The 15,709-nt window shown below is 43.8% G+C and overlaps 1 protein-coding gene and 1 long non-coding RNA gene across 5 annotated transcripts in view; one reads left to right on the top strand and one right to left on the bottom strand.

Moving 5' to 3' along the window:
* Positions 1-10,652, bottom strand: part of AGK (acylglycerol kinase) — an 87,091-nt gene extending 76,439 nt beyond the window's left edge. Inside the window, exons 1-3 of one of the 3 annotated variants that reach the window (XM_001498120.5) lie at positions 9,979-9,995; positions 5,274-5,391; positions 4,426-4,543 (exon numbers count right to left, since the gene is read on the bottom strand). In XM_001498120.5, the coding sequence (XP_001498170.1) occupies positions 4,426-4,526 (101 nt within the window). In that variant the 5' untranslated portion in view covers positions 4,527-4,543; positions 5,274-5,391; positions 9,979-9,995. Of the gene's footprint in view, positions 1-4,425; positions 4,544-5,273; positions 5,392-9,978; positions 9,996-10,117 lie in introns of those variants that run through there. The other 2 variants (XM_023639840.2, XM_070266020.1) reach the window with 2 other exon arrangements.
* Positions 10,499-15,563, top strand: LOC106783101 (uncharacterized). 2 transcript variants are annotated; one of them, XR_001380632.3, is made up of 3 exons: positions 10,499-10,608; positions 14,691-14,815; positions 15,338-15,563. It is a non-coding gene; the product is annotated as an uncharacterized lncRNA (long non-coding RNA). The 2 variants fall into 2 exon arrangements; XR_011438287.1 differs by having other exon boundaries at positions 10,511-10,608; positions 14,709-14,815.
* The last annotated feature ends 146 nt before the right edge of the window (positions 15,564-15,709 follow it).

Here is a 15,709-nt window from a genome sequence, read left to right as displayed (position 1 = left end):
GGGTCCTTCTAGTTGTGGCATGTGGGATGCCACCTCAGCATGGCTTGATGAGCAGTGCTGTGTCCATGCCCAGGATTCAAACCAGCGAAACCCTGGGCCACCAAAGAGGAGCACACAAACCTAGCCACTCAGCCATGGGGCTGGCCCCCAGATTTTTTTTTTAAGGCAATAGAAGACGGGCTGGCCTGGTGGCATAGTGGTTAAGTTTGTGTGCTCCACTTCAGCAGCCATGGGTTCACATGTTCGGATTCTGGGCACAGACCTACAACACCGCTCATCAAGCCATGCTGTGGAGGTGTCCCACATACAAAATAGAGGAAGACTGGCACAGATGTGAGCTCAGAAACAATCTTCCTCAAGCAAAAAGAGAAAGATAGGCAACAGATATTAGCTCAGGGCCAATCTTCCTCACAAAAAAAAAATAAAAAAGGCAATAGAAGAAAACTACCTCAACATAATAAAGGTCATATATGAAAAGCCCACAGCTGACATTATACTCAACTGTGAAAGATTGAAATCTTTTCTCTAAAATCAAGAACAAGGCAAGGATGCCCACTCTTACCACTTATATTCAACATAGTATTAGATGTCCTAGCCAGAGCAATTAGGCAAGAAAGCAGAAATAACAGGCATTCAAACTGGAAAAGAAGCAGTAAAATTATCTGTTTATGGATGACAGGATCTTGCATGTAGAAAACCCTCAAGATTCTACAAACAAAAAACTGTTGAACTAATAAATTCAGAAAAGTTGCAGGATACACAATCAGCACATGAAAATCAGTTGTATTTTTATACAACCACAATGAACAATCCAAAAAGGAAATTAAGAAAATAATCTCATTTACAATAGCATCAAAAAGAATAAAATATTGGGGGCCGGCCTGTGGCCAAGTGGTTAAGTTCGTGCGCTCTGCTGTGGCGGCCCAGGGCTTCGCCAGTTAGAATCCTGGGCACGGACATGGCACTGCTCGTCAGGCCATGCTGAGGCAGCGTCCCACATGCCACAACTAGAAGGACCCACAACTAAGAATATACAACTATGTACCGGGGGGCTTTGGGGAGAAAAAGGAAAAAAATAAAATCTTTAAAAAAAGAATAAAATATTTAGTAATAAACTTAACCAAGGAGGTGAATGACTTGTACACAAAAAACTACAATACACTGCTGAAAGAAATTAAAGAAGGCACAAATAAATGGAAAGACATTCCATGTTCATGAATTGGAAGACCTAATATTGCTAAAACCTCCATACACCCAAAGTGATCTACAGATTCAGTGCTATCCCTGTCAAAGTCCAAGCGGCATTTTCTGCAGAAATAGAAAAAAACCATCCTAAAATTCATATGAAATTACAAGGGACCCCAAATAGCCAAAACAATCCTGAAAAAGGACAAAGGTGGAGGCCTTGTACTTCCTAATTTCAAAACATATTACAAGAAAAAAAACTTATAACTATGTGTGGTGATGGATGTTAACTAGTCTTACTGTGGTGATCATTTCACAATATATACAAATATTTAATGATTATGTTGTACATTCAAAATTAACGTAATATTATATGTCAATTATATCTCGATAAAAAAAGATTATAAAGCTACAGTAATTAAAAGTGTGGTACTGGCATAAAGACAGGCTTATAGACCAATGGAACAGAATAGAGAGCCCAGAAATAAACCCTCACATATATGATCAAATGATGTTCAACAAGGATGCCAAGACCATACAACAGGGAAAGGACTCAAAATGGATTAAAGGCCTAAGCACAAGGCCTAAAACTATAAAACTCCCAGAAGAAAACACAGGGGAAAAGCTTCATGACATTGGATTTGGCAATGATTTCTTGGACACAACACCAAAAGCAGAGGCAACAAAAGCAAGAATAGACAAACGGAATTACAATAAACTTAAAAACTTCTGTGCATCAAAGGACATAATCAACAGGGTGAAAAGAGGACCCACAGAATGGAAGAAAATATTTACCAGTCATGTATCCCATAAGGGGTTAAAGAACTCCTACAACATAACAACAAAAAACAAAATGACTTGATTTTAAAATATGGGCAAAGAACTTGAACAGATATTTCTGTAAGGAGATAAAGAAATGGCCAACAAGCATATGAAAAGATGCTCAACATCACTAATCATTAGAGAAATGCAAAACAAAAACACCAGATGCCATATCACACATTAGGATGGCCACTATCAAAAAAAAACAGAAAATAAGCGTTGGCGAGGATGTGGAGAAACTGGACACTTGCACACTGTTGGTGGGTCTGTAAAAGTGGTGCAGCCGCCACGGAACACAGTACGGAGCTTCCTCAAAAAATGAAAAATAGAACTATCATATGATCCACCAATCCCACTTCTGGATATATACTCCAAAGAATAGAAAACAGCATCTTGAAGACACATCTGCACAGCCAAGTTCATAGCATTATTCAGAATAGCCCAGAGATGGAAGCAACTCAAATGTCCGTCAACAGATGAATGGATAAAGAAAATGTCGTATATACATACAACGGAATATTATTCGGCCTTAGAAAAGAAGGGAGTCCTGCCATATGCTACAACATGGATGAACCTTAAGGACATCATGATAAGCGAAATAAGCAAGTCACAAAAGACAAATACTGTATGATTCCACTTATGAGAGGTATCTAAAGCAGTCAAAGAAACAGAAAGTAGAATGTGGTTGCCAAGGGCACGGGGAGAAGGAAATGGAGAGTTGTTCCTCAGTGGGTACAGTTTCAGTTTTGCAACATGAAAGAGCTTTGGAGATCTGTTGCATGACAATGTGAATATACTTAACCCTACCGGACCGTATACTTAAAAATGGTTAAAGCAGTAAATTTTACATGTTTTTTACCACAATTAAAAAAGAAGAAAATGGCGAAATAGTACCAAAGCATGCAGGAGAAACGTCTGAGAAAAGGAGGAACAGCAGGACAAGGGGTTTGCATTTTGAGCAGTAACCTTGAATGTCAAGGGCGGAGACAGAGGAAGCGAGGCCTCCAGGCTCCTACCACACTTCTGGTTCAAGCTGCTTTAGATCCAGTTCAGAATGAGGCCTCCACGGTGTGGAGACTTAATGGGTCTTTTTTAAATTCTCAAGACTACACTGGCAAGAAATTATTACGGTACCTTAAAGGCATCTTAAACAGGGGACACAGTTATTTCCCTAAATCTTCACCAGCAGTAGAAACAGCAGCAATCCTCAGTGGGTGGGAGGTTCTCCCTGACTGAGCTAGCTGGGGCCTGGACTGGGCGCTCCTGCAAAGGAATCTGGCTCCTGCGTTGGCAGGAGGGATAAGGAGCCTTCCCTTGAGGACTCAGGTGTAGTAAGAAAAGGGAGGAAAAGCCAAACATTATACGCTTCATATTCCATTTGTTAGAACATCTCCTCCACCCTTTTCTTTTTTAGACATTACAAATTTTAAGCCTCTTAGGTCTGTTCTCCTCTATATATGCTAGCTAATGGAATTCAAGTGCTTAGCCTTGAGATTACTTAGAAAAGGGGGGAATGTTCCATCTTCTCTACAGCTGCAAAAAACCAGACACCATGCTGCATGATAAAATTCTCTCCAACAGCGGTGAATTGAGAACGTTTACGAAAGCATCAGTATGACTCTCCTTCCAGTGTGGAGACTTTCCTTCAAAGCCTACCTGTGCTGTCTTCTGTTTAACAAAGCAGTCACTCAGGACACCTGGATGTCAGAGTTGCTATGTATTTAAGACGTAGCCCCGCAGCCCCAAAAGACTGCAATTTGATTGGCTCTCTTAATATCTGTATAATTTTTATACAGAAACTGTTTATTTAAATCTTATTACCATATAAACCAGAAGAGGAGCTCTGGCACTTTCTGCTCCCTCCAGGCCTGAAGGCTAATAAAACGCACGACTCTGCTGAATTCCTTACTCAAACAAAAGGTTTGAAAGTCTTTGTCTCATTTAAATTAACCTAGGCTAATTGGATAGACAAAGAAAGTCACATGTTTGGAGAAAGCTGATTCAGTAAATGTCCAGCAAGGGGAGTGATAATAGATGAAGAGGCTGTAGTGACAAACTGAAGGGATGACATCCCAAGGAGACGAGTTCCAATTCCTGTTGACCACTAACTCGGGAAGAGACTTTTCTCTCTCTAGGCTGCACCTCAATTTCTTCACCTTCTGATCTCACTGGTATGTATAATCTGTCTATCCACTGAAATCTGAGTGTTAGTAACTCCGGACAGTAGTTCCCATTTTACAGAAGTGGTTACAGCAAGAAGCCTTTGTCTCTGTTTGTGGTTTTAACATTTATTTTTCTTTTACATCATAGTGTTTAATAGGGACAAGCACAGCTGGGCAAGATTTTAACCTTAGGCTCTTTCGGACTGTTCTGTTGTTGGGGGTGAAGGTGAGGTGGTGGGGGCTGTCGGGTATTTACCAGTGTTTTCCATAGAGCCAATGGCCTCCCCATGTCAGCAGGCAGATCCCAGCTGTAGTTTTTTTCCAATGATTTCGAAGTGTTTTAAAGAACACAGTCATCTTCTCCTAGGGATTTGCTAGGTTGATGCAGAAAAAGAAAAAAGAAAAATATAATTATCCAAGGGAAGCACGTGGAGTTCCTAAAGCTCTGTCTTCCATTCTTCCATCCGCTCCACGTTTTCCTTCCCTCACTCCTCCTCCTTCTCACCACTTCTCCGGCCTTTTCCACCTTCTCCCTTCAAGTCTCTTTATCTTCATCTTCTCACTCACCCACCTACCTTGTTTTCTTTCTTTCTTCACTTCTTTCCACCTAAACTATACTTTTTCTCTATTAAATTAGAAGGAAGCGGGGAGGGACAGAAAGAGAGGGAGGGACTTCCAGGCTCCCTGTTTTTCTTTCTTCTTGCAGTCTCACTACACCACTGTTTCAGATCATTTGTCTATCCATTATATATAAGGGACTCAACAACAAATTAGTAATGTAAAAGGATCATTCAAAACAGAGGAAAACCGCTAGGCCCTCAATAGGAAAAAAGGCAGAGTACATGCACAGAAAACTCAATGAAGAGGAAATGCACATAACTCTGTTAAAATGCTCAGCTTCCTGACTAATCAAAGACAGGCAAATTACAAAGAACTATCACTTATTCACTGACAAAATTAACAAATTTTTTTAATGACTTTTTTTTTTTGAGGAAGATTAGCCCTGAGCTAACTATTGCCAATCCTCCTCTTTTTGCTGAGGATGACTGGCCCTGAGCTAACATCCATACCCATCTTCCTCTACTTTATACATGGGATGCCTACCACAGCATGGCTTTTTGCCAAGCAGTGCCATGTCCACACCCAGGATCCAAGTGGCAAACCCCGTGCTGCCGAGAAGTGGAACGTGTGAACTTAACCCGTTGCACCACCAGGCCGGCCCCTAACAAATGTTTTAAAATGATCATATTCAGTGATGACAAAATGAGATAGACACTCTCACACACTCCTGTAGGGAAGGCAAATTAGCACAACTTTACTAAAAAACAAAGTGACTATATATCTTTATTCTGTTTTCTTCAGAGCACTTAGCATTTAATGATCCCCATTTGCTAATTTGTTTATTAGCTTTTCCCACTAGAATGTAAACTCCATGAGAATAAGAAGTTTGTTCTGGTCACTGCTGTATCCCTAGTGCCTAAAATAAGATCTGGCACATAATAGCCATTCAAGAAATAACTGTGAATGTGATAGGATTCAGGACACACTACCCCAAAATATGGCAACTTGGCATACTGAATATTTTGAGGTGAAGGAGTGTGAGAAAATGGCAGAGGCAGAAATGTCACTCTGACCTCCCCCCTCTCGCCCTTCTTCCCTGAAACAGGTCATAAAATCCTCAAGTGAGGGATGCCCTCTCTACACACAGATGAAAGGATCATCCTTATCTGCAAGGACAAAGGGATGCCAAGAAGAATCCTAACAAACAGGCCTTGCTAAGTTTGTTTCCTGGTTTTCTAGTTACCTCAGACTCCTCCAACTATCATATTCCTCCACAACTACCCACTCCTCATCAAACCCAACATAAAATACTCAGGTCTCTTTCTTTGGGTCTTCATTTCCTTATGAAGGCTCCTGTGTCACATAAAACTTATATTAAATAAACCTGTATGGTTTTCTTCAGTTAATCTGTCTTTGTCAGTTTAGTTTCCAGACCCAGCTAGGGACCCTAAGAGGGTCACGGAGAACTTTTTCCTCCTCTACATTAAATTTTTTTCACTAAGAATTTTTGCTGAATTAAGCAAGATAAAAGGCATATATAATTGGTATTATTCCAATTATGTTCAAACATGAACATAAATGGAAAAAACACCAATAGAAATAAACACAAAAAAATTTTAAGTCATTCCCTCTTGGTTGTGTGCTAATGGGTGACATTTATTTTATTTTTTAAATTGCAATGTATTTTCTATGTTTTCGAAAATGAATATAAATTATTTTCTAAACATAAATATTTAAAAAGAAATTTTTTATGACTATGTGTACATGATGTAAATAGATCAAGAAAAAAAATCTGCTTTCACTGAAGATTTTGGTGTTTATATTACTCTTTAAGCACAAAGACTTTTTTTTTTGGTGAGGAAGATTGGCCCCAGGCTAACATCCACGCCAATCTTCTATTCTATCTGGGATGCTGCCACAGCATGGCTTGATGAGTGGTGCTAGGTCTGCACCCGGGATCCGAACCCCTGAACCCCAGGCTACTGAAGCAGAGAGCACAAACTTAACCACTATGCCACCGGGTCAGCCCCCAAAGACTCTCTTCTCAACCTAACTTTAATCAGGCTCCTCTGATCTCTCTGCTGGACTAGGCCCAACCTTGGGCTTCCCTCTCTTTCCTTACAGAATCCAGTTTGAGCAAGAATCCTGCTAAGTTAGTTTAAGGAAAATCCCCCACCCTGGATATCATATCACCCTGGTCTAGCTTCAGCAAGAATTCTACTGAGCCATCTAACAAGATGCCCCCTTACTGCTCGTTTCCTCTTAGCAATTTTCCATCCACTGACCTCCACCCTGCTCCTTGGCTATAAACCCCGACTTGTCCTCATTGGAGTCAGAATTGAGTCCAACCTTGCTCCCCTTCTGCAAGACTCCCACGGCAGTGGTCTCTACGTCCAGGGAGATGCCTCTCTCAATCCCTTGAGTAAAGTCTGCTTTACCATTCTTTAACAAGTGTCACTAAATAATTTTTTTCTTTAACACCACCATTGGTTAAAATTCCTCTCAAGGCAAGAAACACTCTTATCACCAAAATGAAAGCCAGTGCAGGAAGCCCAAGTTCCCATGAATCAGGGACAGTCCAGGATAGAAAGGAACCCAAAGGCACATCTGATAATTAAACACCTCTCTATCTGGCCCTAAAGCTTTCAATCATTCAACAGGCCTTTAATAAACACCGACATGCTGGGCTCTGTGCTGGGTTCTAGGCAGGCCTGTATTCTCTGTGGTCACTCACAACAGTTAAACCAACAATGACAATACAATCACACAATTTATGATTGTAATAGAGTGGGAGAAATGTTGAGGGGTAAGCCACAGCTTTGTGAGAGTCCACAAGAACGGACCAGACATAGACTGCAGGTGACACGGTGGTGCAGGGTCCTGCATGGTGGTGGAAGTCTTCCCAGAAGGTATGACAGTTATGCTGAGACTTGAAGCACGAGGAGGAGTTACCAAGGAAGGAGCTACAGAGACTGACGTGTACAAAGGCAGAAAAGATAGCAAGCTGTGTTCAGGAAACAGGTGGGTAGCCAGGTGTGGGGGAGCAGAATTTGCCACCTCAAACTGTGTCTCTTTGGCTTGATTATTTTTAAGAACAAAAGACTCTGAAAGAAACTTTGACCTTCCCCCTAACTGCCTAAAAGAATTTCAGATAGAAGGCCTGTTTCAGGAAGGAGCTAATACCATAAGATAACTGTAATGTAATGTAAAACGTGTCTCTCTGGTCACATTGTCTAGAGAGGGCACAGCAAACACTTGTTTAACAAACATTTACATTTCCACCTCCATGTAAGTTGCCATCCTCCCCTCTGAAGTCCCAAGGCCCCACCCCCAACATCCTCCTTTGTCTTTGGCTAAAGATGGTATTTAAGATGGTGGTTTCAGCCATTCTGGCAAGTTACTCAGTTGTCCTGGGTTTCTCCCATGTATACATGTTATTAAACTTTGTTTTATTTTCTCCCGTTATTCTGTCTCATGTCAGCTTAATTCTTAGACCAACCAGAAGGACCTAGAGGGTAGAGAAACTGTCTTCCTCCCCTACATAGGCATGGATAAAGAGCAGGGGAAATCTGGGAGAGTATCTAGAACAAGGCCTCTCAAACTCCAGTGTAAAACGTGTTAAAATGCAGAGACCTTGTTAAAAATGCAGAATCTTGGTCATTATCCCCCAAGATTCTGATTCATTCTGGTTGGGTTGTCATTTTCACTTTTAACAAGTACTCCCACGCTTTTAATGGAGGTCCCACACTTTTGAAAGAAACAGTGGTCTGCAGATAAAGGGTGGGGAGGGAGGGGAAGTTGGGAAAAGATCAGGAAGGATCTTGAATTCACCCTAAGGCCTTTGATATTATGAAGATGAAAAATCTTGAAGGGATTTAAGTGAGTGATATGACCATATTTGAACTGTGGAAAGATCATTCTGTAGAGAATGGAAAACAGACTGGAAGAAGCTGAGCTTAAAGCTAGAGAGCCAGTAAGAAGTTATTACCATAATCTCTAGACACCTAAACGAAGAAAAGAGCAACAGAGAAAGACGATGGATTTGGGAGATCTTTAGAAAATAGAATGTGGCAGCACTTGGTGATCAATTCATTACGGGAGGTGAGAGAGGAGGAACCAAGCCAAGCTGGTACTTGGGTGACTGACTGGATAAGGATTTCAACCATTTGATCTGGAGTGTAGGTCTGTGGAAAAAGGTAGTGTGTGGAGTTTAGGATACTGAGTGTGAGATGCCTGTGAGGCACCCAAGGGGAAACAGTCAGTGGAACTGTGGATTTAGCAGTTGGAAGCCAGGAGAAACTGAGTAGAAGATAGATTTGAGACTTGTTGGTTTCAAGAAGGTCAAGTTTGAGCGCAGATAAAAGCACCCAAGGGGAGGGCAGAGAGGGGGAAGAATGCCAATAAGAAGTCAGAGAACAATCTAAGAGTCGATACCAGTCTGTTTTAAGCCCATCCATGACCCAATAGAACTCCCTTTTTGTCACAAACGATTCAGGTATTATAAAAATAATGTGGGATCATGCAGACACCTAAGGTAGTGGAAAGAGCCCTGGTCCAAGGGGTCCTGAGGCCTAGATTCTAGTCCAGCTTTGTCACTTCCCGCTAGCGAGAGCCCGGGTAAATCATTTAACCTCTGCCTCTATTTCTTCGTTAAATGAGAATACACCACCTGCTCTGATTAACTCAACTGGCTGGAAAAATCACACCTGAGAGGGCTGTGAATGCACTTTGTAAATTTTGTGTATTTAAGCTGTCATCACAATACGCAATATATTAGCTAACAAAGTATATATTCCTAAATATCCAACAGAATTCCTATTCCCCAATCTCAGTAGAAGTCTAAATTTTCTACGTTCAAATTAACATCCTTCGCCTGAAAAGCAGGGCTCTTCCCCAAAACCTTCCAATTCTGTGTTCGACCCTCCTCCCCTGTAAGGCGAGGGGTTTCTCACTAGACTGTGACCCCTCATGGGCAGGTTCCGTCTCTTTCCATCTCTAGCCACAGAACCTAGTCAAGCGCCGGGAATGAATGAACCAAGCCATCCCTCACTCGATCAGAAACTATTCGCCCCATTTTGCAAATGAGTAATCTGAAGCCCAAAGGGAAACAGTGCGGACGGGTCACACACGTCGGGCGCCACCGCTCTGGGGCAGACCCGCGGAGAGCTGGCCGCCCGCAGCGACCACAGGGCCCCCGCCGCCCCGGCCCGGCCTCGCCCCCACCCCCCAGCCCCGCCGCCGCCCGCACCGCCGTCCTCACACCGGGCCCCCGCTGGGCCTGGCCGAGCGCGGCTCCGGCGCCTCCTCCCCGCGCCCCCGGGGACCCGCGCTCTCGTCCCTCCCGGCGCCCGGCGCTCCGCTCGGCGACCCAGCCCCGCCGCACTCACCCCGGCCGGCCCCGCTCTCCGCCCGGCCTTTCCTGTGTGCTCCCTCAAGCTTCCCCGGCTCGTTGCAGGGAAACCGCTGCCGCCGCCCTCGGGTTCCGCTCAAGGAGGGCGCGGTCTGCAGGGGCCGCCGCCCGGGGCCTGCCTGCATGTTCGTATGCTCGTTTATTCATCCAGTCATCCTTTCATCCATCCATCTATCGCTCAACAATATTTTATGGAAAGCTTACCAAGGCAAACACTGTTTTAGGACCTGGCACTAAATCGGAAAATAGCTAAATGAACAGGGCAATTTTAGAGAAGGCAAGAAGGAGCCGGTTAAGCCAAGATGCAGAGGAAGGAGAGCTTGGGGGAGGGAACGGCCGGTGAAAAGCTCCAAAGCCCGAGGCGGTTTGGCAGGTCAGGGGTCAGGGTGGAGAAGCAAAGGGAGCTGAGGAGTAGGTGGTAGCGGTGAAGCTGGAGAGGTGGGCAAGACCGGCCTCGGTGGTAAGGAGGTAGGACATTATACCAACTGGGATGGGAAGGCGTTGAGGGATTCAGTCGGAGGAAGGGTGTGATATCTGGTTTACATTTTAAACATCTCTCTGTCCACAGTGTAGTGAATGGATTCTAGAGAGCAAGAGAGCTACAGAGAAGCCAGGGCCAATGCTGACGGCCAGATAGCCCTTTCTAATTCTCGGTCCTCCTCAACCAGCCCCCTCTCCCCTAGTTGGTGTGGGGACAAAGCCAGTCAATCCAGGTTTCTTTCTTACCCTCTGCCTTCCAGGGTTGGATCAACCAACATTCACTGTGTTGAGGATGTGGGAGGCCCTGGGGATGCTGTCACCTACAGCAGCCCTGGTGGCTCCTGCCCTCAGAGAGCTCACCATCTGGGTTCCCTATGGCCCCTAGATGACTGTTTCAAGAAAAATGAGAACATCCAATGGCCTTATGGGGCAGTAAAGTATACTCTGCCAGATCTAATTCTCACTGGACCACACTAGATAGTAGTATCAGCTTCCTAGCCTTCTCTCCTGGATCTCCACCTGTAAATTAGGAGACTGAGAAGATCATCATAAAAAATCTCTTACAGCTCTAAAATGTTGTGGTATTGAAGGTATGAGAGACAGTTATTTTCAACTCTCCCTTTACAACCATCTAAAACATTTGTGTTTGAAAATGAGTTCCTGAGCGGCTCAACTGGCAGGCTAGAAAACTCTGGGAATTGATACTTGATGGTTCAGTGAACACACAAAGCTTTAGGGCTTCAGCGAAACAATGGTTCCCCAAAATGAGAAAAGTTCAGCTTGGGTGAACTTTCTGTAATTTTCTAATCAGAAATTCCAGGAAGAAGCTTTTTCTGAAAACTTCCACATATATATATATGCTTTTGGTTGTGGTGGTTGTTTTAGGGCTGGTTTTAGTTTTGCTTTGGATTATATATCAACAGGGAGCTCTATACTCATTTCTGAAGACCAGAATCCAGTCTTGCTGGGACATCTGCGTCACATGTGGATGTGAGTTTGACCACATGGAATGTGCTCATGGGGGTATGTTTGCCTCTGAGTGCCCCATGGGTACAGCTGTGCAGGCATAGCCATGTAGTGTGGATGGTTTCCTGGCAGCGAGAAGAGGCAGGCATCTGTGCTCTGTGACTTATTGGCTCAGTTAAAGGAGGACACGGTACCGCCCCGGCTGAGGATGTGCACTTAAGGTCGTCTCTACACTGCCACTTAGCCAGTACTGTAGGGCAGCACAGCTCAGCAGCTTTGCAACTGGCTGCCTAGAAATTCCAGCTCTGCCATGTACTAGCTGAGAGAGTTGAGCAACACGTTTAATTTCTTTGTACTTCACTTTCTATAATGACGATGATAACAACTGTATCTACCTCATTGGATTGTCATGAGGATTAAATGAGTCCCTGCATGTAAGGCATTTAGAAGAGTGCATAGAACATAGTTCACATTCAATACATATTAGCTTTTATTTTTTCTGTGGTTGATGCCTAAACCTCAAGCAACCACCAGTTAACCAGCAAATCTCCAGGATCCAATAGGAAGCTTGGAAGAAAGAATATGTGTTTGGCAAAGCTGGGACAAGCTCCTCAGAGTATCTAGCCCATGAGGAGCAGGCTATCTTTGTACATGGAATGCTGGTAGGCCAGGGCAAGAATTCTGAGGACTGACTCCTCCCCAGTCCACCTCCCAGGGTCATTGAAGACAGTGATTCTTCATTTAAGAGACATGAACCTTAACTCACGGAGGGCTGATGACAAAGAACCAGGGCTGGGGTGTGGTTTCAGTTACCCTATTTTAAACTGAGGTCACAGCCAATGACTCTCCCGCAGGTCCAGGCAGAGGGCATGAGCACCTCACCGGAGGGTAACATCTAGGGGAGAGAAACCCTGATTTAATGTGAACTGGAGTCCTGTAGTATTGAAAAGATTGGGCAACACAAGGCAGATGCCCAGAACCCCAGGAAGAAGGGCGATGGGCCGTGCCACCAGGGAGAAACAGCAGCCCGGGAGAGAGGCAGCCCCTCCCTGGAGGCAACCCGGGCATGTGGAGGGTTGTGAGCAGCAGAGCAGGCCTCACCCACGATGGTCGCTAATCAAGGAGTGCTCCTGGGGCTATTGGGGAAGGTTTGTTAGTTTTCTTTATTTTATTTCTTTAATATGAGGGCTTTAATTCACTTTGGCCAGTCTGGTGGTAAATGGGGACATGGGTGTCAACCTGCTGTGTTCCCAACAGAGAAACCTGGAAACAAGTCCCAGCTTTCTACATGAATTATCAGACTAGAAAAAACAAGACATTTCCTCAAAATTAAAGCCTCAGTATTACATATGCAAAAGAGAAGAGTGTAGCAGTAGTGTGGGGTACAGCCAGTCTCTGAGCGGGACCTTTGTGTTCCTTCCTTAAACTGCGTGTTTGTATAAATAGAAACAATAGGTCATATGGCTCAGGTATGTCACCTGCAAATGTGAAACATCTGCATCAAAACGGGAGAGAGTTGTAAACTCATCTCTGAGGAGTTAACTGTACCCGTTGCATGACACACATATTTACTGACATTTTAATGCATTACTGTAGCATCCCATTTATTGTTGAAGTTATAGAATTCATACTATTAATATTTTTCCTATAGTAACTGCCCCACTTTGGTTAAGCTAATGATTGCCCCTTCGAATTCTTTCTAGAGGGATACAGTTATAAATATACAAGTTAACAATTGTCCCTACTTTACAGAACTTAACGTTCCACCCCACCCCAACCACATGGGGGACTATAGTGAGAGCCACATCTCCAACATGTAGCTTGTAAGTGCAAAAGGATACGGATGACTGAGACATGGGAACCTCTCCAAAGCTCTCTTCATGCATCATTACCAGGGTTGAGTGGTGGACATGGAGATGCGCTGCCTGTTGTTGCAGGTGTGGAGCTGCAGGCAGGCTGCCTTCACCTGTGAGCCCCTTCAGGGTCAGCCTCTGATGCAGTGAGCTAGCTTAACTGGTGTCATGCCCTTCTGGAGGCGGGCCTCATCCAGTGACTGATCTAGGAGGGAGTTTAAAATCTTGGTCATTTCAGCCCAAAACACATTTAACACACTGCCACGCATGCTAGTTGCTATGTATTGAAATAAGGTGATATTGAAAGGGTGAGCCCAACTGCCTATACAATGAAGTCATGCTCCCCTGAGGGCATTAGAGGAATGTGCTGACTGACATCCAGTAGTCCCCAGTATTGGAAGAGTCTAACTTACATCTCAATGTCTGTAGTATTTTCCCAGTATGTTGACACACCATCCCAAAACCCAGTAGCTTCCCATTAGTCCAGAACCAATCCTGAAGTGACATTCTCTTGGCTCAGAATCTGTTATTAAGAATGTTGAAGGGAAACTACCTCTGACCAGAAGCATGGTAAGAGGAAACCAAGTAAGACAGGAACACCATGATCACTCAAAAAGAAGGAGTCCTTAAATCCCCAGTCAGATTGACCCTACTTTGGAAGAGTGTGAGAGAACATGACACTAAACCAAGGGGGACAGAATGGAGGTTTAGGTGGCCCAACATTTTAATTTTTGTTCACTGACAGGATATACATATACACGCATATACATATATATAGTATTCTCATACTTGTAACCTCCCTCTCAGTTGCGTACATCAACCACATAAAGCTAGAATACCAAAGGTAGCATGCCAGATTTTGTCAATCAATTACCTGGACAGAAGGCACTGTGTGGCTCTCACTTTTCAGTTACTTCTCCCACTTCCCTGAAGCTCCAACAGTTGGTGAGCTTGCCTAAGCCTCACGGTAGAATCCATTGCAAGGGTAGTATGTGGAGTGGCTGGTGGCAGTGGCCGTGGTGAACCTAGAATCCTAGAACCTTAGTGGTGTCCTAGAGTCTGAAACCTACAGATGCAGAATAAAAAGTCAGCAAGACAGGAAGACTGATAAAATAAATAAGCCAAGGTAAGTGTAGCCACTTTCACCATTGATTCTTGGCTCCACTTGTAACTATTACGTTGCGCTAAGTGTAGTGCACACTTTCTTTCTTTAAGCCAACATCCATTTCTCCCATTCTTCTTTTCTAAAAGGAATGCAATTTTGTTCAGGTATCCACCCCTCACCTTCACAGTCCCTGCCTGCCAGTGACAACTTTGCAGGTGACCAGCTAACCCCGTCATCCCTGTTGAGAGGAGTTGGTGCACATCAGTTTAAGGTACTCGCAGTAATTCCTCCTCCAGTGCCAGGGCTTAGATTAGGAAGCAGTCATGTAGCTCGATTTAGACCAAAGACTCTTAAGGAGGAGTCTGCTGAGAGATTTCAGGAACGTTTTCATTCTCCTTCAAAGGGGGCATTCGAGAAAGAGATGGTGATGAGCCTTAGAAACATTACGCTAGGTGAGATATGCCAGTCACAAAAGACCACATATTGTATGATTCCATTTATATGAAACATCCAGAATTGGCCTATACAGAGATGGAAAGTGGATTAGAGGTTGCCTAGGGCTAGAGTTGGGGGATGTTGAGGAGAAATAGAAAATGACTGCTAGTGGGTGTGAGATTTCTTTTGGGGGCATGAAACATTCTAAAAGTAGTTGTGGTGATGGTTGCACAACTCTATGAATATACTAAAGACTGTTGAATTATAAACTTTAATTGGGAGAATTGTATGGTTAGGAATTATATCTCAATAATGCTGTTTAAAAAAACAAAAGTGATGGTCTCACTTTTTCCCTTAGATAGGGTTGTGTGTGTACATACTACCTGAAACTACTACAGCTGTTGTTCAGCCATGAAGGGAGTCAGCCCAGAGCAAAGCCAACTCACAGAGGATGAGAGGGAAAAGATGGGAAAACCTGGTCCTGATGACATCATTGAGGCAAATGGTTGTACTAGGCCTGGAGCGTGCTCAACCTCTGGACATCCTATAATGTGAAATAATAAATTCCCTTGTTGTTCAAGCCAGTTAGAGTCAGGGTTTTCTGTTCCTTAAAGCCAAGAGCACTGAGTTGATAAACCACAAACTGCAAGCTATTGGTGGGTAGGAAACACAGTAAGGACAATGTGTTTAAAAGATCATGCCGAGATTTTAAGAGGAAAACAGATGGCAA

Source organism: Equus caballus, chromosome 4 (assembly GCF_041296265.1).
Source record: "Equus caballus isolate H_3958 breed thoroughbred chromosome 4, TB-T2T, whole genome shotgun sequence".
Classification (NCBI taxonomy): Eukaryota; Metazoa; Chordata; class Mammalia; order Perissodactyla; family Equidae; genus Equus; species Equus caballus.
The sequence above is the reverse complement of the archived record's forward strand: the minus strand, read 5'-3'. Positions and strand labels throughout refer to the sequence as shown.